Source organism: Centropristis striata, chromosome 7 (assembly GCF_030273125.1).
Source record: "Centropristis striata isolate RG_2023a ecotype Rhode Island chromosome 7, C.striata_1.0, whole genome shotgun sequence".
In the NCBI taxonomy this organism is placed as follows: Eukaryota; Metazoa; Chordata; class Actinopteri; order Perciformes; family Serranidae; genus Centropristis; species Centropristis striata.
The window spans coordinates 25206981-25230978 of NC_081523.1; the positions used below are offsets into that span (position 1 = coordinate 25206981).

General features: G+C 40.0%; 3 protein-coding genes across 6 annotated transcripts; 1 reads left to right on the plus strand and 2 right to left on the minus strand.

Moving 5' to 3' along the window:
- Positions 1-608: 608 nt before the first annotated feature.
- On the minus strand, positions 609-4120 carry mcidas (multiciliate differentiation and DNA synthesis associated cell cycle protein). Its single transcript, XM_059336765.1, has 7 exons — positions 3995-4120; positions 3848-3917; positions 3665-3744; positions 3137-3197; positions 2785-3011; positions 1454-1564; positions 609-1352 (listed from the first exon to the last, which is right to left on the minus strand). The coding sequence occupies exons 1-7, from the start codon at positions 4118-4120 to the stop codon at positions 912-914; spliced, it is 1116 nt and encodes a 371-aa protein (XP_059192748.1). The 3' UTR covers positions 609-911.
- A 1527-nt stretch (positions 4121-5647) lies between these two features.
- On the minus strand, positions 5648-8336 carry LOC131975240 (cyclin-O). Its single transcript, XM_059337851.1, has 3 exons — positions 7852-8336; positions 7253-7438; positions 5648-6575 (listed from the first exon to the last, which is right to left on the minus strand). The coding sequence occupies exons 1-3, from the start codon at positions 8206-8208 to the stop codon at positions 6000-6002; spliced, it is 1119 nt and encodes a 372-aa protein (XP_059193834.1). The 5' UTR covers positions 8209-8336; the 3' UTR covers positions 5648-5999.
- Positions 8337-9763: 1427 nt separating this feature from the next.
- Positions 9764-23845, plus strand: tut7 (terminal uridylyl transferase 7). 4 transcript variants are annotated; one of them, XM_059337175.1, is made up of 29 exons: positions 9764-10021; positions 11290-11725; positions 11900-12090; positions 12517-12633; positions 12736-12913; positions 13107-13195; positions 14279-14330; positions 14446-14515; positions 15121-15247; positions 15387-15506; positions 15611-15733; positions 16025-16202; positions 16384-17078; positions 17281-17431; positions 17938-18024; positions 18185-18285; positions 18803-18860; positions 19133-19236; positions 19334-19423; positions 19524-19637; positions 19887-19964; positions 20060-20237; positions 20612-20659; positions 20753-20844; positions 20934-21049; positions 21167-21357; positions 21466-21536; positions 21630-21693; positions 22019-22289. In XM_059337175.1, exons 2-29 carry the CDS (start codon positions 11308-11310, stop codon positions 22186-22188), a joined length of 4071 nt encoding a protein of 1356 aa, XP_059193158.1. In that variant the 5' UTR covers positions 9764-10021; positions 11290-11307; the 3' UTR covers positions 22189-22289. The 4 variants fall into 4 exon arrangements, with proteins under 4 accessions (XP_059193158.1, XP_059193159.1, XP_059193160.1 ...); XM_059337176.1 differs by having other exon boundaries at positions 9765-10021; positions 11936-12090; XM_059337177.1 differs by lacking the exon at positions 22019-22289 and adding an exon at positions 22353-23845 and having other exon boundaries at positions 9766-10021.
- The last annotated feature ends 153 nt before the right edge of the window (positions 23846-23998 follow it).

Here is a 23998-nt window from a genome sequence, read left to right on the forward strand (position 1 = left end):
AGTCCTGATTCCTAAAAAAGGTCACTGGGTCACATTTGTTTCACTGCTCAAACAAGAAAAGTTCACATTGGAAACAGTTTCTGTCCATTTGTTTAAAGGGGCAGTTCAACTCCAAAACAAAGATACATGTTTTTTCTCGCATCTGTAGTGCTTTTCATCAGTATAGTTTGAAAAAAAAAATACATTTGAAAAACTAATTTCTCTTTCCAGAAATCATGACCTGATACCTCAAGATAATCAACAAGAAATTGGTCACAACAAGGTCAACGGGTCATGATTTCTGGAAAGGTGCAGTGATAATGAGTTTTTTCTACATTTTTTTCTTTGACACTTTAAGCACCAAAAGCAGAGTCCCCATATTGTATATATATGTTCAAATATATTGAGAAGACACATCTTTATAGCCCATATCTCCCAACATTGCACAACCATCACCAAAACAATATAAATTAATAAATAGCCCCAGGTAAGAGAAAAAATGTTGTTGTTTTTTTATTTTGGGGTGAACTGTCCCTTTAAATATCACTTGAATCATCATCCCATTATTAAAAAATCTCTCCAACATCTGTTTTATATAAAACATAATTTTTATTTCCAAACTTGGAAAATCATTTCTGTTTTCCAAGACAAAACTTCTTATGAGGTGTAAAAGTAAACATGCTCCATTGATTGTCTAGATCATTACATTTTCAGGCCTGTAAACAGAAACACAATGAAAACAAAAGCTGTGGCAGTATCATTTCCTTTGTCCGGCACCACCTCTGACTGATGAGCTGACAAGCTACCTGAGGAAGACATCATGTAATCATTTACAGATCTCACTATAGATTTTTAGTTAGGCATTAACAATTACTGCCCACCCACACTTCCTTCCTAGACGTATGGCCCTTTAATACATCTGATTTTATATTTCAGCTGTGGTCGGGCACCCAGCGGAAGCGGTATCCTCCTTGCTGAGTCCTGGAGGTGAAGGCTCGTCCCTGAGGAAACACCTGCGTCCTTATGGTGCAGTGCTCTCTGATAGAAGTTCTGAAGGATGAGACGGTCTCTTCAGGCTCTGCTCCATCCACCATCATGCTGCTGTCTTTGGATATAGACGTCTGTAGGCCTGAGAATGCTCCGTACATACGTATAGTCTCTGATTCCTGCGGTAGGGATGTTCCGGTGGCAGTGCTGTGCAGGACGGCATTGCAGCGTGTGCTGATGTCCCTCAAAATGTCCTCCACTGAGTCAGAAGACTCTGTTTCATATCCTTCATCCAGTCGCTGCCGCTTACAGGGACTGAGGGACGCTTTAGCACCACAGGGCCTCACTGGTTCACTTCCATTTGGGTCTCTGACTGTCATTAGTTTCTGCAGACCAACAGAAATACAGATTAATTCATGCATAAGAGGTTATATATTGTATCCAGGGTGAATCAGAGTGTATGTATTTGTCTCAGCCATGTACTCACGTCAAGCACTGAGGCCAGGTGCTTTGCACGGCTGGCCAGCTGCCTGAGGTAAAGGTTTCTCTCTTGAAGGGAGTCAATCTCTTCCTGTTTACGGTGTAGAGTCTCGTGGAGCTGCAGACATACAAAGACACTATGTTAAGTCACCATGGCATAACCAATATATTTAGATACTTTATGATTATGCAAAGTTTGATTGCAACAGTTACATGACAACCACAAACTCCGCTTCTAGTGATATTTAGTAATGTGAATTGTACGTAATTTGAACCAGAAGAATGACACGTTTTAGTGGTGTACACAAACTCTCCAGTAGAGCTTAACCTTTTTAAACTATTGTACGTTAAGTCATTTTCTGCCACTAGGCGTCTCTTTATCACAACAATAACAAAAGATGGAGTTTGGTCGGAATTGTTGTCTTCCAACATTGCGGTCATTGCAGTCAGCTTCTCTTGTTTTGGATTCCTTCATGCCTCGTTTCCATACAGGTTCTGTTTTGTGTCTGTAATTCCATATACTATAAGTAATACTCACCGAGGGTCTGCGAGGCACATCGCCCCTAAGCTCAGCTTGTTTCTCTGATAACTTTATCCAGACATCGAATGAGTAAAATTCTTTATCTGGTTCAAATATAATGTTAAAAACAATCACATTCTAAAAAGTGTATTGAAAAATGTGGCTTAAAGCTCCTGACTTCCGGCAGACAACAACAGTGCTTACGATTAAAATTACATATTTCTGGGGTGGTCTGTAGCGTAGTGGGTTACACAGGCGCCCCATGTATAGAGGCTACAGTCCTCGCTGCGGTGGAGCCGGGTTCGAATCCGGCCTGAGCTCCCTTTACCGCATGTCCTCCCCTCTGTCACCCCCTTTCTATCTGTCTCTCGCTTTCAATAAAGCATGTAAAATGCCCAAAAAATAATCTAAAAAAAAAAATACATTTTTCTCTGGGTTTGAAAATTGTTGGAGCCATTTGGGATAATGTAAGTACACAACTCAACATAGGTCTAGTGGAGTTTAGACATGTTCATTTGGAAAAGTTGCACATTATACTGTTTATACTGTTTATTATACATTATAAAAAAGAATCCAGGTCTTTTTCTGAGCATCATTTTGGAGATATAACATCTTGATACCGCAGGACGACCATGAGTCCAAACACGTCACTGAACTTGTCATAGGTCAATAGCAGGGCTTTGAGGTGTCATGGATATTACTATTGCAAACAAATCACATATGAATAGTGTCCTATCATGCAGTCATTTAAGTTCAAATGAGAAAAAAGAAGGGAAAAACACTGTCCATTGATCATAAATCTAAGAGTGAGGATTTACCTGATTGTTGACTTCCATAGACTCTCCCAACACCCTGCCTTGGCACTGGGCGATGCCCTGCCAGGGAGCTCCATCTTGGGCAGATGTGTTGCCTGCTCCTGCTGATGAGTGAGCCAGACTGTCCTCTGAAGAGAAGTACCGCTGAGGGGTGAGCAGAGGGATGACACATCCCTGAAATGGGACCAGCTCAGCTGGAGACAGACTGCTCTCCAGGGTGGCAGGAGAATCTGACAGAGGAGACAAAAACCCAGGGCTTCAGTCAACACTTTTTATATATAATTATAGAAGCCCAACTTAATACGACTTAGATGTAAATGTTGCATCTCTACAGTCGAATATTTGCATTACTCACCTGCCACGAAATCCAGCCCATAATCTCCAAAGTCTTGGTCATCTACGTCAGAGTCATTCACCTGTGGAGGAGTAACATTGTTGATTTAAAGAATATAAAGACATATACGCATTAAAAACTTAGTCGACAATGAAACCACAACTGCCACAGACCTGAAAGTCCCACCACGACCAGGCAGAGTAGAGTGGCTGTATGGCAGAACATGTCTGAGTAGTCATTTCAGTAAGTGTGCCGGCGCGTAATGTGTTTAGTGCGCACGGTGAGCTGTGCCAAAGAGGCAGCTCGTGGACAAAACTTGGGAGGTCCAGCCAATTAGCGGTAGCCTGCGTGTCATGAGTAAACTACATTCATGCAGAATTCCAGCACACTCTGTCAAACATTAACAACTGTAAAGGGACGAAGATCTGCCACCATGCTATCTCTCTGCTAGATCTAAATTGTTGGAAGTGCGAAAACCAGGGGCACAACAACCTGAGATGTCACATAAGAATTTTTTTTTCTGGTACTGATGAAGGTTTTTTTCCTCACCTGAGAGCAGAGGGAGTCGCTCTCCCGTCTCACCACAGACGCACATTCTTCCAAATCATTCCATGCAATCGTTGAAAAAGCTGCAACACAAGAAAGTGTGTCTGTAAATGTTATTATTCGCAATCGCTGCCTTTATTTTACATGCGGGAAGGTGGTGCATGAAGTAGCCAGACATGCGCATACCTTGTTCAATAATGCAGGGCAGCTCAGCGTACACACTGACAGGACTGCTGCTTCTTGGCACCAGCTTATCCTGCAGATAGAGAGTCTGTTAACACCACTGCACAGAGCTGGAATGTCTGCATAATTTTAAAGACAGAGGTGCCATACCTTTTTGTTTCCTGCAGCTCTCCTCCCCTGTTGGCCCATTTGGTTGGGACACACAGCACCAAACACTTTCCTGTCTCTTTGCATCTTCATGAGCTCAGCTCCGGCTGCTGGGCTGACCAGGATCATGGTTTGATTTGAAGCTGATATAGACCAAATTCTCCCGGTTTGTGTCTCTCCGTGCCGCGGTCTCATAGTTTTGGCCCAATCACATGCACTTATTTGGTCTCCAGGGAGTGACAGCGTCCTCGGAGATTAAATTGGTGCAGACTAACGGTTTTTCTGCCCTGAAGTGTAAAGTGGTACCGCGCATAACGGCGCCATTACAGCAGGTGCCCTCTGCGTCAGATCTGCCCTCCCTCCTCCGCCTACAGCCAAATATCCCCTATGCCCTGCCAGAGGCGCATGCAGAGCCCGGCAAGGCTTCTCCCAGCCCCTTCTGTTTTATACAATCAGCGTTTCTATATAGTCTCCATAAGGCTGAACAGCACACTGGAATTGTCGAGACAAAATGCTTTATTTCATGGCCACATCACTCAGTGCGTAATTTCTATTCAGCTGTGCGTAAAATATCTTAGGGTCAAGGCCTGTTGCCACATTTAAAGCGAGATGGAAAAAAGGAAAAGGGTAATTACAACAGACAGCTCAGTAAACACTCGTGACAAATGCCTCTATTAGTAAACAAACAAGAGTAAGCCTTGTTGACCCTTAACGCTGAATGCACCTGTGTGGTCGACACTGTGTCAGCAGGTCGAGATGCCACGCGTAATGGATTATCAGAGAAAGCCCCTCACTTGACCAGACTGTGTTGGCACAGGTCAGTGATGCAACGGTAAGTAATGTGGTCAACTGACCTCCTGACAAATAACATTTAAGCCACAAAAATCACATACACGGGGAGAAAAAGTATAGGGTCTACAAAGTCACATTTAAATCTAGAGAAGAGCAATGTATCCAACTGAGAAAAACTAGTTGATCTGTTTTTCTAAATTATTGAAATTATTATTTTAGAATCGTGAGAAGTTTTCACAGAATAAGAAATTATTTCTGAATTCAGACGACAATTATCTTATTTATTCAGTAAAGAACATTTCTCACATGAAAACTTTTCTGAGATTATTATCTCAGGAAAAAAAATCCAACAAAAAAAATTATCTCCATATTTTTCCAGGAAAATTTACATATATACAAATTCTGAGATAATTATCTCTTTGAAGATGAAAAAAATCAGCATATTTTCCCATGGGAACTTTTCTCATAAGAAAGAAAAATCTGCTGACTTTTCTTTTCATGAAAACTTTTGTCAGAAATACAGAACTGTTTTAATAATTCAGAAAAAAGGGCAATATATTCTTAATTTTATACTTTCTATGGCATGCTTCCCTATGGATCTGTCAGTCTGAAATTAGCTCTAACACAGTAGTCATGTATGCCTTACTGAGCTCAATTAAAACCCCTGCTATATGCTCATCCAATCCAGTTAAAGTTGCCGACATAAACAACATTGTACTGTAGGTGGTGCATTTTGTCATACTGCATGATTTCATATTCATGTCATCCAGTCTCAATGACATCTGGCCAGACTTATTTCCAATGAAAGACGTTGTATTTTTCAGCTGTGTTGGAATTATGGCTTCACGTTTTAATATCCATTAAGACACTGGCACAAATTAATTTACTGATAATTTATTTCATAATGAAAACAAACAATTAATTACAGTACTTTTTCCAGGTCCTTCATTGAATAGGTTGCAGCAGTTACAGCAAGTCAGTGCATTCACAGTAAATAAAAACTCTGATATAGAATTAATTAAAATAAACTGAATATATGAATATCTTCAATGATAAACAAGGGAAACATTCATTCAGTTCAGCCTATGAGGTACATGAGTAGGTTTGCATAAACACCAGACTTAACTTCTGAACATCACCTTTAAATAAAGGTAAATAATAAAAATAGTGGGGATTTTGGCATTTTGCTAACATCTGAATAGTGGCACACTTGTAGTCACATGGCAGACATCACTTCCAGTGTCTCCTGGTTTAACGACACCAACAGCCTCAGGTTGTCTTTGCATTCCTGGGCCAGACTGTGGTCGTGTCTCCCCTGACTCACAGACAGGAAGTGGCTCTCAGAAAGCTCAGGGCTCTCAGATGTCTCACATAGCTCATCCACAAAACTGTCCCACTGGAAGGTTTCATGCTCAACAAGCTCTTGTTCAGTCTTCAGTAACTCGCTGGCTATCGTCAGTGCACAGCTAGCAGTCAGAGATGGTGGGTATTTGTTGAAAGCGTAGTCTGCCAAACTCAACTCACACACTTTTCGTGCAAGGTTGCTGCACTGGCGGGGTCTGTTTGTGTCTGGATTCATTCGTACAGACCCATGTCCTGTATTCTCAGTCTCAAGCTGGGAAGCCTCGATGCAGTTGGTGTAATAGTCCAGGAAAAAGGCCAGGGTGGGTGCAGCGAGGCGATAGTTAAGACGGAGGAGGATGAGACACTCCAGGTTGCAGAGCTGCTCCTTAGTGAAGGCATCACAGCACAGTGACAAGAGATGGCTGATCCGTGGTGAGCATATCTCCACCTGAGAGAGGGAGAATGAAATCCAAACACATAAACTACCTGTTCATCAAGCATTTACCACACTCATGGACAGAATCTAAGGCAATGGGCCCCTGGGCACTGACAAGCAAAAGGCCCCCCACATCTCCTATAGGAATAGGACACAGACTTTGTGGTGGTTTTATGTCTCTTTAGTCGTTATACATCTTTTCCTGGTTTTGTGTCACTTGGTGTCTTTTTTGTTTGTTTTGTTTTTTTGTGTTTATTTGCTGTTGTTTTGTGTCTCTATGTAGTTTTTGTGTGTCTCTTTGTCGTAATTGTGTCTTTTATAGTCATTTTGGCCGATTGTGTCTCTATGTAGCCATTTTGCTTTTTTGGTCATTGTTTTGGATGTTTTGTGTCTCTTTGCTGTTATTTTATGTCCCTTTGTTGTTGTTTTTGTCATTTTTTGTCTTTATGTAGTAACTTTGTGTCTTTTTTGGTCATTTTGCATCTCTAAATGGTTCTGTGTCTCTTCGTTTTTGTTTTGTCTCTTTTTTGGCCCTTCTTATAATTTTGTAGTCATCTTTTTTGGTTGTTGTTGTTGTTGTTTTGGCATACACTTTGGAGTTGTTTGTTGTTGTACACTTTAGGTCCCTATAGGCCAGTGCTCGATAGTCCTGTTCAGTAATCCATCCATGACCACACTTATAGACGCACCTGTTTGCTGGATAGCAGGAGTGCAGTGACACCCAGCAGCTGGAAGCAGTCAGCAGCCACCGGTGTGGATGCCATGAACCTGTCCATGATGTTCACTGCCAGGCAGCAGCACTCAAAGGACAGACGGAAATGTTTGTGTACAGGGATGAGCCAGCTGACGAGCTTACACCTCGCCTCTGCAGTCAGCTGCAAGTGAAACATAAAGCCTGTGAGTATAAACTGCAGATTGAAAGTATTTAATAGATACAAAACGGAGGATTATAGTGGCAGTTACTCACACAAAGCATGTGTTTATCCTCTTTAACTGAAGAGAATAATATAACACCTTTTTTGTAATCTGCTATTGCATTTTATAGCAGTTTCAAGACTATCTCCATGCCATTGATCTCAAAATATTCATGCACTGAACAACTACTATGTGTCTTTAGTTACACCATGGCAGTATTTTTGTGTTAATTTCAGGAAACCATGAAAAGTAGCCTTAATATCTGTTATAAATATAAAAAATGGCAGGCCCAAATGAGTTAAGAGATTACACATATTTTATATAGGCTGCTGTCTCCATTCACCTGGCAACATTTCAGTATAATATAGCCTACTTGTGGCTGGCGTGCCAAGCTTTTGCAGGGATGAAACTGAGCCTCCTTCTCCCTCTGGATCTTGAAACCGATGTCCCCGTACTGGAGGTACCAGTTGGACAGCTGTCCTGCAGGCGGATCGTCTGAACGGAGAGGGGACACAACCATCCGTGCCGGGGATGAAATCGGGGAGGATCCCAAGTCTTCTTCGAAACCAGAGTCACTCAACTTGGACATGAGTGTCTGCTTTCTGTGCCGGGCTGTCTGCCTCTGCTGGACGGTTGTGAGCGCTTCTGTTGGAGGAGGAGATGCTTCAATTGTCCTTCTCCGTTTGTAAACGGACTCCGAGCCACATTCGCCGTTCACAAATGAAACCATCTCCGGTTAGCTGCCCCTCACTGGAGCCTCCACTGGCTGTGTATTACTGAGGCTGGGTCAAACAGCAGCAGCCTCCTGGATGCTGGCTGTGGGGTCGGGAGGAGGGGAGTTCCGTCTGCTGACGTCAGTTTTCCCGGGGTCTTCCCCGCTCCTCGAGCTCACCTTTCTCCCGTCGCCCGGGGAACCGAGGCCAAACAATCACTTGCCCCATGTAGGAATTAATTATCCTGAGCCTGAACCATATGTTATACTTTTTGCTGTCTGCCTATTTAACGGGATTAAATAAATAAATACATTCTTTAAATATTGTAACAATTGTGCTTTAATATGTCAAATGTAGCCAATGGAAACATGAATTAGGCTACACATGTGCTTGATTACACTCAGAAACAACGTGTTCATCAATGTAAACAATGTGCAATTTTTCTTGTGCAATATTACTACACTCTGGTGCATTATTATCTCATACTACTGTACAATCTGTACATTTTAACCTTTGCAATAATGTTCACTTCATCTTGGTTACATAGCCTATTGTTTATATCCACACCCACATCCACATAATGTAGCCTATATATAATTTTATCTCTTTTCTTTTAATAAAAAAATGCTTTTTAAATATGCTTCTTATTTTTTATACTACCCTTGTTTATACTGATCGTTCTTTCTGCTATCCAATTGCTGCTATAATAAATGTTTATCTTATCTTATTAAAGGTAAATGGCTGTTTTACCTGCAATATTGTATTTGAATTTGCTGTTAGTTTTCACGTGTTTTTTTTAAAGAACATGCAATGTATCATCATCTTTGATATCGTCACACTGTTAAAATAATCGCCTATGTCATTTTTTGTCAAAATTGTTTGTTTTTTTTGCCTATCATCTCCTCATGACGCCGGCCACCTATGGTACAATCGCCTACATCCAGTTGATCAGATCATGTGATTTTACCCCTTTAAGCTAATGGCCTAAGTCAAGTGTGTGATTTAAGCGGATTTATTATGCCTAAGTCAAAATAAAATGTGACTTAGGCAATTTTTTGAACATGCCTTTGTGACTTAAGCAAGACACTTTATTTTGAAGGTGTCTACATAAGAGTGAATATTAATAATTTGAAGTAACGCTCATGATACTTGTCATGTCATGTTTCTGACAGGCTTGTGTGACTCTTATGTAGACACCTTCAAAATAAAGTGTTACCATATCTTGCTTAAGTCACAAAGGCATGTTCAAAAAATTGCCTAAGTCATTTATTTCTCTTAAGTTACATAATTTACACACAGTGTTTTTACTATGCCAATAACCATCCTTTGTTACATCCTTTTGAGTGAAATGATCAATAAATGTCATATGTTACACTTTTGGTGAAGTTTTTTGTGCTTCCTGCAAAATTTGAAGAAAATGAGTTAGGCAATTATTTTAACAGGGTGATGATTTAATTGTTATTTTACAAAAATGAAACAACAGTGAAGATGGGTGGAGATTGAAGTTTTGTGTTGTTTATCCATAAAAACAATGACGTCACCTCAAATTTTAGCTTGCTAAGGGTGACTTTGTTTTTCAATGGCGACCCAGATACAGTTCATAATAATATAATATCTTTAGAAACGAATACTATTTTATTCTGTTAAAGAGGTTTTGTGTAGTATTGATATTAAGAGTGACCTGCACTGACTTTGCGGTGGGCGGAACTTTAACACTGACGACTACAAAACAGACGCACGTCATCTTTCAAACTCCAGAGCAAGACGAGCGATCATGCAAAGTCAGACCTGAACCAGGCTTCAAGTATGCCCTCTGCACACGTAAACAAGGTATTTTAATTGCTTTAATATTCTTTGTGGATGATTGTCGCTGATATTTTATTGATGGCTGCATTTGCCGCAGCTGCAGGTTAATCCGCATTACAAAAACTACGAAATAAACAGAATGCTAGCTGTTGCTAGCTGAGTAGCTAACGTTAGCTGTCCTAGCCAGTAAGCTAAATAGGAATAGCAAACAACGGTAGCTTGTTGGGCTATATGTGGCAAGTTAGCTAACGTTATATTGGGGGACTTACACTAGTTTGCCGGCAGTTTTATCTACATGTGTGGTAAAGACAACGCCGTGTATTCAAGGAGTGGAAGAAATCACGATAGATTTAGAAGCTATTGAGCTAGCTTGCGCTAACATCATGCAATAAGAAGCTTCTGAAGTCAGTTACCGTTGTTTTAGTTAGTCCGGCAGCTCGAATAGCAGGTTAATATTACATGTGTGCATAGGGGTCAATGACGTGATCTAACCCAGTGTGAGTTGGAGAAACCAGTAATTTTTTCCCCATAAAAATCTGATTATATACAGGTGAATATGTGAACTAAAATGAGAAAAAATACAATCCACGTTTACATTTCAACACAGTGGTTTATAACACATTTTACATAATTTGTCAAAACTTTAGAAACAAAATGGTGGTTTTTAGAATATGTTCTGCTCAATATTGACGAAATGTGTTAATGTAGAAATACTAAAAAAAATAATTAATTTGATGTTTTTTTAAATGAAGTAATTATATGTATGTCAACTTAAATACAATGTAGGTGGATGAAGTATTTAATATTTATAATTTTTTGTGGTTACACCTTTTGACATCTTGCCAACCCTTATTTGTCACTGACCCATAAACAGTCACCCCAACTAACCTAACGGTGATGTTGTATTAGGTTTGGTAACGTAAGAAGCAGCAGTGTATCCTTAGTTTTTCCACTGAGCTCAGATTTTCTGTTCACAACTGTCAACGTTCACAGCCAATAAAAATCGGTTAACGGTTAACCTCAGTTTGCAGAAATCAGACAAGTATGTTAAATGGGGCTAAATAACACAATTTATTGCAAGATATCTGTTTGTGCAACTCTGTTTAGTTCACATTTTAGCCGTGCTTTATTCAGCCGCAAAGTTGTGCAAAAGTCTGGTCTGAATTACATGATGAGCTGTTTATGCACAAAGAAAATACACCGGCAACTAAAATCGCATGTTGCTTCCTCAAAGAGGACATTTTCCAAAGTTGTGTTTGGCATACACACTAACTGAACATTTCATTCTGTAGTTTTAGCATAAGTGAACCATGGAAAACTCTGGCAGACCTTACCGGCCTAGGCAAGAGAGAGGCTGGGAGAGGGGAGCAGGAGCAGACAGGGCAGAAAGCTGGAGAATCCAGGACCAGGGTCGAGGACAGAACTACAGATCAGAGGGAGGTCAGCAGGGCAAGTACCAGGGAGGGCCCTACCGGGCCAGTCCAAAGAAGGGAGGACTTGGGCCTATGAGCTACTCTCCCGGTGGATTCAGAGGTGGACACAGCCCCTCACAGAAGGATGACCTTCGGTGGTTCTCAGGTCCTGAGAACAGTGGTGGGACTCGAGAAGATAATTGGAGAGAGCGCTCGCAACAGCAGCATTGGAGGAGGAGTGCCCAGGGAGAAGGTCCAAAGGAGGACAGGGAGCAGGGGGGGAGAGAGGACACTGATGGCAATGCTCATAAATCAGGTGAGAATTTGGAAATCACATTCTGGGTACAGAGTGAAAAAAAATGATAGCCCTCTCACTGGACACCTTAAAATTAGGTGCACTGTGATTCTTAACTTCTGAGTCTCACTGTATGAACTGGCTGTACTCCATTATTCATGACATGTACACATTACTGATTAACTGTCTCCACAGAAACATATTCAGCACATGTGTTTCTGCCTTCCGAAGGAAGAAGACGGAGAAACAGAAACAAGAATAAACCTTATGCTGAAGAGAACAGGGGCCCTATGATTGAAGAGTCCACACTCTCAGCCAAAGAGCTGCAAAGTCTACAGCAGGCAGAGAGGCGGCTTAACAGAGAGGAGATCTACAGCCTGAAGAAGGTACAGGCTACCTCTGTCTATATCGATGTGCTCTGTCTATTGCCTTATGTATTGTTTTTCAAGCAACAATGACAAAAGTTGGTTGTTCTAGGTTCTCAAATGTGATTTTTATTTTTTATTTTTTTTTAAAGAAAAAACTCTAGGACATTACGTTGAGTATATTTTACTGTTTTCTATTTAATTGACCAAATGATTCATAGAGAAAATAATCTGAAGTTAATACATCATGAAAATAATAGTTAGGTGAAGCCCAACTTATTTTTAGAGTAGTTAAACCGGATCAGGCTCCCTTACTATAATTAGAGCTGTTTCAGTGATACAGTATTTGTGATCATGAGGTACAGCTGATAATTAATTTCCATTCCAGTATAATTATTTCAGCTAGCATCTGATGTCTGTACTTTCCTCCTTTTTCACTTGATTCAGAGGTCCCATAGCAACCCTGGTGCACTTTACACCTGCACTCTGTGTGATACTCTGCTGGAGTCTGTGTCTGACGCTTACAGACACATCAGAGACAAACGGCACAAGAAGAGGGCCAAGGTAAGAAATGGTCCCATTATGCTGCTATACTGTCTCTATCCCAGTTATGGTCTTATGCATTAAAAACTGTAAACACCTGTTTGCTTACAATTGTGTGTACAGGAAAGGCAGGAGCAGGTGATGCTGACTGAGATTCTGCCTCCCGGTCCAGAGCAGATCAGTGCAGTGAGTGCTGCACTAGAGGCTGTTGTCCGGGAACATGGGCTGAATGACCAGGATGTTGAGACAAGACAAAATGTTGTCTCTATGATGCAAGACCTCCTTCTGTCCGTCCTGCCTGGTAAGTCATCTAGGGAGGAAATATTTGTTTGACATAGCCATGACCTCTTATGCTTTATATCAGTACATTGTTTTGTGAGTTATGTTTTACATTTACATTTAGTCATTTAGCAGACGCTTTTATCCAAAGCGACTTACAGGAAGTTTTAATGTTAATAACATTCCACATCCATATATCTTTCTCTTATCTGTAGAGATCCGGCTCAGGCTATATGGATCATCTTGCACTAAGTTTGGATTTAAGGATTCTGATGTCAACATTGACATTCAGTATCCACCTCACGTGAGTAGCCCAGTGTGAGTTTGAACGTGTGAATACTGTTTTTGGTTTTGGTTCATGTTTTTTAACACTATTTTTAATTGGGTTTTCTCACATTTTTCAAAAAAACACTCCCACTCCTCAAGAATAAGAAATGCAACCTAAAAAGCTTTTATTTACACAACAATATCAGTTTGATAAGACTGAGGTTCATGATCATTCATGTTATGTCATGTCAGATATGAATTGACACCAGTATGACTTTATGGCAATCTTTAAAGTCTGTGTAAAAGGAAGTGTCTTTAGCTTTTGTACTGTAGTGTGTTACTCAACAGAATATTTAAATCTAAATCAAATCTTTTGCAGTTGATTTGACCACTAAAAGGTGGACAGCTGTTGACTTAAGCATGATGCAGAACGAGCTCCAGAAGACTGGTCATTTGTTGTTAAATCAGGAGGAGGATGAGGTAGAGGTGAAAGCAAAAGCTTTGCCAGCTTTCAAGCACAAGCTATTGAACTTTGCCCATCCTCCCAGCGGCCTGGGGCTTCCCACTCACCCTCTGGCCAAGGTCCGCATGTGCAGTGACAGAGTTAGACCGGCACAACCTCCTTGAAAGAGACCTCTGCAACATTGTTTTCAAAATTAAATCAACATTTTTGCAGACGCATGCCCAAACACACATTGCTTCCCATCTCTCTCCAAATTGCTTTAACTGCTGCAACCATGACTACAACATACAAACAATGGAGTGCGGTTTTATATGAGCAGTGTGACTACCTAAACGCCAAAAGTTTTTTTTTTTTTTGTTGGATTCATTTTTGTAAATGCTGAGTGCAGGATGAGTCATCAAACTTTTTGAAATTGTTTTACTTGGCTTTACAGAAAGAGAGGTTTTTATGTGAAATACTTTTATCAATCTTGTGATATTTGCCAAATATTCCAATGCAGTATCATTTTAACACAGGATTAAAATTGGGAAAATGTATTTTTCATTTCACTGGGACTGTTATAGCATTGTTTTACAAAATGTATCTAATGCTATTATTTTGTAACAGTTTTATTATAATCTTTAATGAATAATCTTTTGAAATGGAATGTATTCACAGATGCATCAGCCAGACGTCTTATTGTTGGTCAAGGAGAGTCTCTCCGTGAGCCGTGAGTCACCCTTTTATTCATTTAACTGCAAGGTTGTTTATTTTCTTGTTTAAAAATTTCAACAATCTAAAAGCCAGTCAAGTTTTAAATTTAAAATATCATGTTGTCTCCACAGCTCTTTTTGTTGATATGGAAGCTGATTTCCATGCCAGGGTGCCTGTGGTCATCTGCAAAGAGAAACAGAGGTGGGAGTCTCTCAAAGTGGATTAAAGTTCATAATTATTTGCATGTCCAATTTATGAATCAAACTGATTGATAGAAACTATGAAATTATAATCTCTTGAGATATTCAGGTTGATCATTAACCCTTTGAACAATGCTAATCCTAAAAAAATCACCAAAATGACATAATTTATCATCGCCAGAAACAGAAAATGTTGTTTCGTGAGAAACTCCTTCGTCAGGAAAAGTAGAAAAATCTGAGCTTGAAAGTGATATTTCCTCAAAATCAGCTTATTGTATGTCATTTAAACTTTCACCAAAAACAAACTTTTCACGAACCCGATCCTCAAAAAACAACATTAAAATCTGCACTCCTCAGTGCGACTGGGAAGCCATGACTGACTTGGCTCAGGCAATCGGTGACAAAAATTTAGTGAAACTAATAAAATCTGTACTGCAGGCTGTTTACGCAGAGGTGCAGGACTTGTATTATATTGCAGTGAAAAATGATGCCAGGAACAAAAAACGCCCTGGTACAGCTTGGGGTTCAGAATGGGTTTTCTTACATGCAAAGAGTTACAGTACCACATGCACAAGAGCAGTAAACCAAATCTGTTTTTCTCAACAGCGGCCTGATTTGCAAAGTGAGTGCAGGAAATGAAAACGCTTTCCAAACCACCTCCTATCTTTCTGCTCTATCCAATGGGGAGAATCTCCTCCTCCCTCTGGTTTTGGGTCTCAGACGCTGGGCCCAGGTATGTTTCTAGTTGAGACCCTGACCTGTTGCTCAGGTTAGCCAGGCAACTGGTAAAATGGGCTCAGGATGCTTGTATCATTATTTTGTCTACACGTCACATTATGTTTTTAACATGCGTATTCCTGCGTCTGGCTTAGATCTGTGAGATCGACCGTGCAGAGGAAGGTGGGCTGCCGCCGTATGTCTTCGCCCTCATGGTGATCTACTTCTTACAGCAGCGCAAACAGGCCCTCTTGCCAACCTACATGAAGCCAGAGGTGTGTTGTTCTTTTCACCTTGATCCTGAAAGACATGTACAGTATTAATTTCATTATTTTCCTAGGTCGAAACTAATCAAATCATCTAATTGTTTTGGATTAAGGTGGTTTCACTCAGCAGGTTGCCAGACTTCAATCTCACCCATACAGAGGATGGACATTTACACTGGGCTTACACCCCTTCCCCCAAAGAACAGCCAGCAGAGGGCTCCACCATAAAGGGAAAGGTAATAACGGAGACACTAATGTAGTTTCTTGTCTGAAAATATTTTGTTGGTTCCTTATTGCTGACACTTTGATATGTTGACTTTATGATAAATATGCTTTTTCTAGATGCAGTGATGAATTTCTTTTCATCACAGTAAAGAAAAAAACCTTTTGTTGTGCTCTGTTGCTCAGAATACATTAGCAGGCAACAAAGATGCAGGAAATGGTTCCTGGAGAAAAGAATGATTGCATTGTTTAATCAGGAAAATGGAAATCACTTATTTGATAGAAATGTCTGTATTTCCTTCCAGGTTCCTTTGGTGTTTCAGAGCCCTCGGCCGCCTGTTGAAGTTGGGCTTCTCTGGGTGGAAATGCTTCGTTTTTACTCGTTGGAGTTCAACTTGGCTGACAATGTCATCAGTGTACGGACCAGTGCTGTCCTCTCCCGAGAGATGAAAGACTGGCCAAAGAAACGCATCGCTGTGGAGGGTTAGAAACGTTCTTATTTTATATCCTTGATTAGAATCACTAGTGGAACGATCCTAACGCCCAGGTTGAAATAACAAGCAGCAATTATGTATAATCCCACTAATTTGTGTTAATTCTGCTGATTTGTAAATGGTATTTGTGGATGGTTTATCTGAAGTAATGTCTCCGTTTCTGTGTTCAGATCCATTTGCGGTGAAGAGAAATGTGGCCCGCACAGTGAACAGCCAGCAAATGTACGAGTACATCCTCCACTGCCTCAAAACCACATACAAGCACTTTGCACTGCCACTCAACACGCCAGCTGCCAATCACAAGATAAAGGCACAGCGTGGACCTATTAAAGGGGCAAACGCTGAGGCTTTGAGTGAAGAGACTGCATGCCTATCAGATCTCGGTCAGCTAAGCATTCAGTCACAACATGCTAATCAACCTCAAGCTGTAGAAAATGGTCCTGAAGACTCTGATTGCATTATTGAGGAAGAGGAGGAAGTTGAGGAGTATAGTGACTCGGATGAAGAACGAGAGAAAGAAAAAGTCGACCTGGGCAAAAGCAGTCTCTCCGAGGATGAAGAAGACGAGGATATTGACGTGGACACGCACAACAGACACCATTTAGACAGCGTCACGACAGAAGATGATGAGATTTTCCCAGTGGACGAGATCTCTGGGGAGGAGCTTTTGTCTGATGAGGAGGGCCCAGACTTGGACACACCTGGTTCATTGGATGAGGAAGAGGAGGAAGAGGTGGAGCTGGCACCTGTGAGTGTCTCACCTGCAGTTTTAGAGGATGCAATTAAGGATGAGGGCCCAGAAAAGAAAAACCAACAGAAGAAACGGTCGTATGAGTTCACCAGGCAAGCTTTCACCAGAGGCAAGGTAAGTGTTGCCTCATGTTTGTTTTTAAATACCTCCCTGCAAAGTGAGGGTCTTAAGAAAACAAATTTAAAAACATTTTAAATCCACTTGGGGTTTTTTTATTCTTTTGGGTTAAAGGTGACTGGAAGTAAGAACTAGACAATAAACTGTGGCAAATAATCATCTCTGTTAAACTCCTTTTTTAAATCTCACATCTTCTTAGTCACACATGGTTGTGTGCAGCCTGTGCAAGCGTGATGGACATCTGAAGAAAGACTGTCCGGAAGATTTCAAGAAAGTGCAGCTGGATCCTTTGCCCCCAATGACACCAGAGTTTCTCAGTGTCCTTAACAAAGTCTGTGAGCAGTGCTTCAGTGAGTATTATGTGATTGTTTGAGTATTTAAAGTTAATTACATTAAACTCAATTCAATGAAATGCCAACCAGCTTGTATCTTTAACATCACATTTTTAAAATATGCCAGTTTTGCTTTAAGTTTGTTGAAAAGGTTAAATGTCTTCAGAAGGGAAGAACATTTTTATATATTTTCTTTCATCACAAAAGACATGTTTTTTCCTAAATTAACCTAAATTGTTGATGAAAGCCACCTGTTGTGTGTTGTGATCAGCATAAATGACACCCTCAAATTTCTGTGACCAGCTAAAAATATACCTTTGAAACATCATTCAGAGTTGCTTGCAAGAAAATGGTTATCCATATGAGCTCATTTCTTACCAGTGACATCCTGTCAGTCAGCCTTATGTTGACCACTATTGTGATATAATTAAGTTAAGGGAAATAAAGCATTACATTTTGGTGAAGTCCTAAAATAAAGTGTATGACTTTGGTCTGATCTGATGATGGGTCTGTATCTTCTTTAGCTGACTTTGCCCCAGATGAACTGGAAGTGGGTGTAAGAGAGCACATCCTTCAAGACCTGGAGACCTTTGTCAGACGACAGTTTGCTGGTGAAGTAGACTCCTTTTTATTAAGCATCGTTTTTTCCAAACGAAATAGTGTGATAATGCATTTTAATTAGATTATTGACTTGCCCATCAACCACTAAGCTAGTATAAAAGGAGAGCACATTTATGAAAACATTGACAAATCATGTTTTGTGATGTACAGGTGCTCGGCTACAACTGTTTGGATCATCCAAAAATGGCTTTGGCTTCAGACAGAGTGACCTAGACATCTGTATGGTGCTGGAAGGGCAGGAGACTATGGATGTAAGTTTCTTTTTAACATATTGCAAAGTATTGGGGCTGTACCGAATAGTTTGAAACATCCTTCAGAGCGCTGAAATTCTATCTAGCAGCAAACTAACGAAACTGACTATGTATATTCATTAAATAAAGTTGATTTCATAAAAATAAAAAAATGCTAATTCAATCAAATGAATTATTCTGCTCAAATTAAGGATTTTGTTCAAGTATTTAATTTTTTTTGTTGGAGTGATGGAATTCTCAAATATGACAACAGACATTAAAAGTTTCAAAAACCTCAATAGAGGCTTCCAGTGTGTGTTGTTGGGGTTTGGGGAAATAAAGGGTTTTGGTTTAAGTTTGGCAACATGACCAAATTCTTAAGTCAGAATATTGTATGAGTTTAATCTATTTATGGATGGATACAGATAATTAAGAGTTAGATTCTGAGGTATTTGTAGTTATTGGTAATAGTAATTTGTTAGTCTTATTCATTGTAATCCACATAAAATATAACTGTGTACATGTATCTCTTCCACAGGATGTTGACTGCATTAGCATCATTGAAAGCTTGGCAAGACTGCTGAAAAAACACCCAGGTTAGAATTAAGACATGGCAATTTTAGTTTTCTTGCTAAAGATCACAATCCGTGCAGCACATGACAATACATTGCCACATGTTATGTTTTACAGGTGTGTCAGCACAAATGTATTGCTGTATTTGTATACTACAGTGGCTTACAGGAGATGCTAAATGTTTCGTCAGCAATGTTTAATATTACCAATTCCTCCAAGTAAAGATTTCTAGAGCACAAAATGTCAGAGCATCCTCGCTAACCCCTCTCCACATGTGCCTCTACCCTGCCACCAGGTCTGAAGAACATCCTGCCCATCACCACCGCAAAAGTACCGATCGTGAAGTTCTACCATGTTCGCACTGGCCTGGAGGGAGACATTAGCCTCTACAACACTCTGGTACAGCGCTTTCTCCCTCTATATTTGTGTTGCATCCAATTTTTTATTGAATAACCTATTGTACTGGTCATGCTTTACTTGCATTTTTCTTCTTCAGGCCCTGCACAACACACACCTGCTAGCATCGTATGCCGCCATTGACAGGAGAGTGAAGATCCTCTGTTACGTCATGAAGGTTTTCGCCAAGGTGAGTGCTTTAGACACTAAGGTCTCTTTGTATGTCTGCATTGTCATATTGTATTATTATATCATATAATAATCATGTTTATTTTTTTGTCCCCGTTCAGATGTGTGACATTGGCGATGCTTCACGTGGCAGCCTCTCGTCCTACGCTTACACCCTCATGGTGCTGTTCTTTCTCCAGCAGAGAAATCCACCAGTTATCCCAGTGCTGCAAGAGGTACAAATGACAAGTTTGTAAAAAAAAAAAAAAAAAAATTCATACTTAATCTTTCAGTATTAAACTATCCCAGTAACCATCTTTTATGTTTCTGGTCTTAACACGCTTTTAGTTTAAACATGTTAAAGAAAACCAATATCCACCTTACATAATTTGACCTTTACATTCCAAACACCAACTAATCGTGGTTATTACGTTATTGTCAAGAATCTGCAAATTTTCTGATCTTCCCTCAACTGTTTGTTGCAGATTTATGATGGAAAGAAGAGGCCAGAGACGCTAGTTGACGGCTGGAACGTGTACTTCTTTGATGATTTAAAAACACTGGTAGGGTATTCTATGTTTTTATCTATTCTGTCTTGAGTTGTAGATGTTTAGTAAAAATGGATTTCACACCGTGCTGTGTCTTCCTCCACCTGCAGCCTAGTCGCTGGCCACAGTGTGGAAAGAACACTGAGACTGTGGGGGAGCTGTGGCTCGGCCTGCTCCGCTTTTACACCGAGGACTTTGACTTCAGAGACCATGTGGTCTGCATCCGTCTGCACGACCGCCTCACCACCTTCAACAAGCAGTGGACGTCCAAATATATCGTCATTGAAGGTCAGCTTGAGTGACGAACTCCGGTTCCAGACTTGTACAATATAAAGAAACGGATAATATAAAACACAGAAGCAAATAAAGCAGCCATGCATATTTAACCAGCAGTAGGTGGTGCTAACTTCAAGCCCTCGGTGCAAAACATTGTTTCCCCATTTACAAATTAACCAAAAATACAGGTCACTGTTAAAAATCTAGTTTTTGCACTGTTGGAATCTTTATAACATGGTACTGTCCATCCAGTGAATTAAGTTCATATCAATGTTAATCATTAGAATTTTTCAATTGATTTTTCCAAAGGAGAGTGTCTATAGTAGGTGCTCTGAATTATTTCATTATTCATTTGTGTTGCTTTCTTTCCTCTGTTCATATTCCAGATCCATTTGACCTGAATCATAATCTCGGTGCTGGTCTGTCCAGAAAAAGTATGATCAATTCTTTGTGTATCTTTTCTTGTTTGATTGCCTTTGTCCCGTGTGTCTTTTCTCATGTGTTTTCTTAAATTTTAATTAAAACAGTGACAAACTTCATCATGAAGGCTTTCATCAATGGCAGAACAGTGTTTGGCACGCCAGTCAAAGCCTTTCCTCCCGTGTACCCCAGTCAGATGGTTAGTGTTCGCTGTCTAAACACCACATTTGTGTATTGTTGTGGCATTATCGCAGCATTAACATTGTGATTTGTCTTTATTGATCTCAGGAGTATTTCTTTGATCCTGAAGTCCTGACTGAGGGAGAAGTAGCTCCCAATGACCGCTGCTGCCGCATCTGTGGCAAGATCGGCCACTTCATGAAAGACTGCCCCATGCGCAAGAAGTAGGTGTAATCACAATACGTCTGCATTTGTCGCAGTGTCTACTTGGAGATAAAAGTCTATCCGCACTGTGCATCAAGCTACATATTTGTATTATATTTTGGATACTTTTGGCCCAGGTCCAGACACAGACGGGACTCAGAGAAAAGGCCAGATCACCTGCGAGACATGGCAGAGGACGGCAAGGATCAGATCAGACACAAGAGTGATCACTGGAGGAAAAGAGATTCACTGGAGGTGCGCTGCTGCTACCTGTGTGGATCAAGTGCTCACATCAAGAAGGACTGTCAGCTGTACAGAAGCCCTGCAGGTTCACACAAACTATTTATCATCTTCTACTACATTGATAAGCCCTGCTAAAAGATTTCATTGGAGGGAAGAAGTAATTTGCTTCTTTTTAATCTTTGTCATTTGGCAGGTAATATGAAGATGGAAGGCTTTTCTTCCTCTTCAGTCCACTTGAGGAATCTGAGAGAAAAGGAGAGACAGGTATGATCTTGTGAATTCCAGTGAAAAATGTCCTTTTAATTTTTTACTGACACTTATGTACATTGCTACACCTGTTTATTTTCCTCTTGTCAGGGTTCACCTTTACAAGAAGAGAAGAAGAGAAAACAACAAAATGTGATTTTAAGTCCACAAGCAGGTATGTACATCTACAGTCCTGTTTTTGCTCCAATGCTTTAGCAATAAATCTTTTACTGTGTCACTGTATAGCGAATTTGCCATTTATTGATGTACATTTATTGTAGTACTAAGTACTTCCTGGATTATGAAGTGATTTAAAATAATAACCTCACCGGTCATGAACACTATTATGGACACAGCTTTCCCTTCAGCATAGTGTCAGACCATCTTTCCTTATTTTCGAACCCTCACAACTTATTTCAGTCAAAAAATGTTCCTCTTGGTAATGATAGTTGAAAGTTGTTTTTATTTTTTTGTATTTTGGATCAACTATCTTGTCTTAGGGCTGGTGAGGAGAGAGAATGAGGGCCAGAAATGTTTGCAGCAGGTTCAGGTTCATTCGTCTTTCTCTGGACCCTGGTTTACACGTTTGCTGATGTTTGGAATTAATTTTAGCATTTGGCTTCTGTTTTTTTCTGTTGTTTTCTTTATAGTCCAACAACACATTCTGTGAATGATCTTGTAACCTCAAATGGTTTTGTGCAAATAAAGTGGAAAATAAAGCAAATACAGTGGTCAGTTTATCAGGATGAGGCAATCCATCCTGTTTCACATTATGGTTGCTGGTTGGAAATGTTTTAGCATGAATTTTGACAATTGCATTCTGGTTTGTTTCAGGTAGTTTAGCCTGCCGAAATTTGGGTCGCTCTGGTCACCGGAAGAGCCCAGTGGAGTGAGCAGCAGCTGTGGCTACACAGACCACAAGCTTCTACTCTTGTCCAGACAGGCAGCAACCCAAAGTCCAGAAACCATTGAATCTGAATGGGACTGTTGGGCCAATGCGAGCCTGTTTAAAAGCCAAAGCCAGGACGCCTTGACTTGAAGCCAAATAGGGCCTTTTTATGTGTTTTCCCCCTCCTGAAGCTCTCCTCTGCAGAGGAGCTTTTTAAAGCTTTCATTTTAACAAGAGAAGCCATTATGCATGCACCTCATGTCTTTGTTTACCTACACTGCCAGTCAAGTTTTTTTTTTGTTTTTTTTTTATAATTTAATTTCAAGGAATGTTATTGCAGATTCATGTGAAATATCTTGCATTAGAAAATGTAAGTGATTGAAAAGTGTCTCTTACATGACTAATAGTCCATAGCTTCGATCTTAAACACCATATTAAGGTATCCTTTGCAGACAACATACTATAAAATTTTCTTAGACTTGATAAATACACTTTTTTTTTCAACTGTCCTCGCAGTCTGATAAGACCATGTGTTCATAAACACTGCCACAGCTGTAAGACGAGTGGACGTGGTGATATGTGGAATAGCCGGTTGTCTGCTTATTTAAAGTGACTTGAGGTCAGTTAGACTCGAGATGAAGGCCATTTCAAACTTGACTAAGAATTCACTTGTCAGTTCACATATTCCTTTTTTTATATAATTACAAGGTGTTTAGGACTCATTTAAAATGTGTGCTTTCATAACAATTACAGTATAGTTTGTTCCAAAACTTTGTAATGGCAGTGTACATAATGGCCAGGATTTTTTTTTTAAATCAAATTTCTTTTAAACCCTGTTTTAATTTGTCCTCTGCACTGGTCCAGCTGGTAGTGTACACTGCTGCAAACACTTACTCATAAACTAGAGGTAATCCTGGTTAGTTCAGTGAAGAGATAAATGTATTTATTTGCCACAAAGGCTTCATTTTGTTGTAATGGTGCCACAGATTGGTAGCTGCACTGTGTGAGGGTACACACCCTTTAATTATGTTGCTGCTAGTTGATGTCTCAAAGACCTGCTTATCATTCATCTTTGAAGATGGACTGTCTGGCTTTATTGTTGTCTTAATATGGCTGAATTTTATTAAAAGAAATGTGTTGTTGATGGTATTGTAATCAAAATTCTCATTTTAAAGTAGCTTTGTTTTAATGCCAGCTTTATTGCATTTCTTTTGTTGGACTCAAATGGGAGGTTTAGTTTGTTATTAAGGAACTCTGATCCTGCCAGGAAAGGTTGGCTTGCAATCCATTTTGTGTCTCAAAGAATTCATTAAACTGAAATCAAATTCCAGTGTTTTCCTTTTTTTTCCAATACAAGGTTTATTTATATCAGACTGTGCATTTACAAAACAGTCATTAGTGATGTGCAACTCCAACAATACAATTGAAATTATGGGTGGATCGTGAACTGCTTGAGTAGTTCTAATTTAATTAGGGACCGAGCACCGATGTACGAGGACCCTATTGTAATTGGTCCGTAATTTATTTTTTGTCAGTGCAGTAGCCAGTAAAGCACGACTGTCAATATTGTATTTTATTAGAAGCTGGACTT

What these genes read in the sequence shown, in the direction of transcription:
- LOC131975240 (XM_059337851.1), bottom strand. Translation starts at nt 8,208, where the DNA reads ATGGTTTCATTTGTGAACGGCGAATGTGGCTCGGAGTCCGTTTACAAA. An exon ending in GCTTGGCACGCCAGCCACAA is followed by an intron (nt 7,439 to 7,851) that starts GTAGGCTATATT and finishes TTTCACTTGCAG; the next exon opens with CTGACTGCAGAGGCGAGGTG. An exon ending in TCCTGCTATCCAGCAAACAG is followed by an intron (nt 6,576 to 7,252) that starts GTGCGTCTATAA and finishes TCCCTCTCTCAG; the next exon opens with GTGGAGATATGCTCACCACG.
- tut7 (XM_059337175.1), top strand. Translation starts at nt 11,308, where the DNA reads ATGGAAAACTCTGGCAGACCTTACCGGCCTAGGCAAGAGAGAGGCTGG. An exon ending in GGCACAAGAAGAGGGCCAAG is followed by an intron (nt 12,634 to 12,735) that starts GTAAGAAATGGT and finishes TTGTGTGTACAG; the next exon opens with GAAAGGCAGGAGCAGGTGAT. An exon ending in TTGATGATTTAAAAACACTG is followed by an intron (nt 19,965 to 20,059) that starts GTAGGGTATTCT and finishes CTCCACCTGCAG; the next exon opens with CCTAGTCGCTGGCCACAGTG.
- mcidas (XM_059336765.1), bottom strand. Translation starts at nt 4,120, where the DNA reads ATGATCCTGGTCAGCCCAGCAGCCGGAGCTGAGCTCATGAAGATGCAA. An exon ending in GAGCTGCAGGAAACAAAAAG is followed by an intron (nt 3,918 to 3,994) that starts GTATGGCACCTC and finishes CTCTATCTGCAG; the next exon opens with GATAAGCTGGTGCCAAGAAG. An exon ending in TGGGCTGGATTTCGTGGCAG is followed by an intron (nt 3,012 to 3,136) that starts GTGAGTAATGCA and finishes CTCCTCTGTCAG; the next exon opens with ATTCTCCTGCCACCCTGGAG.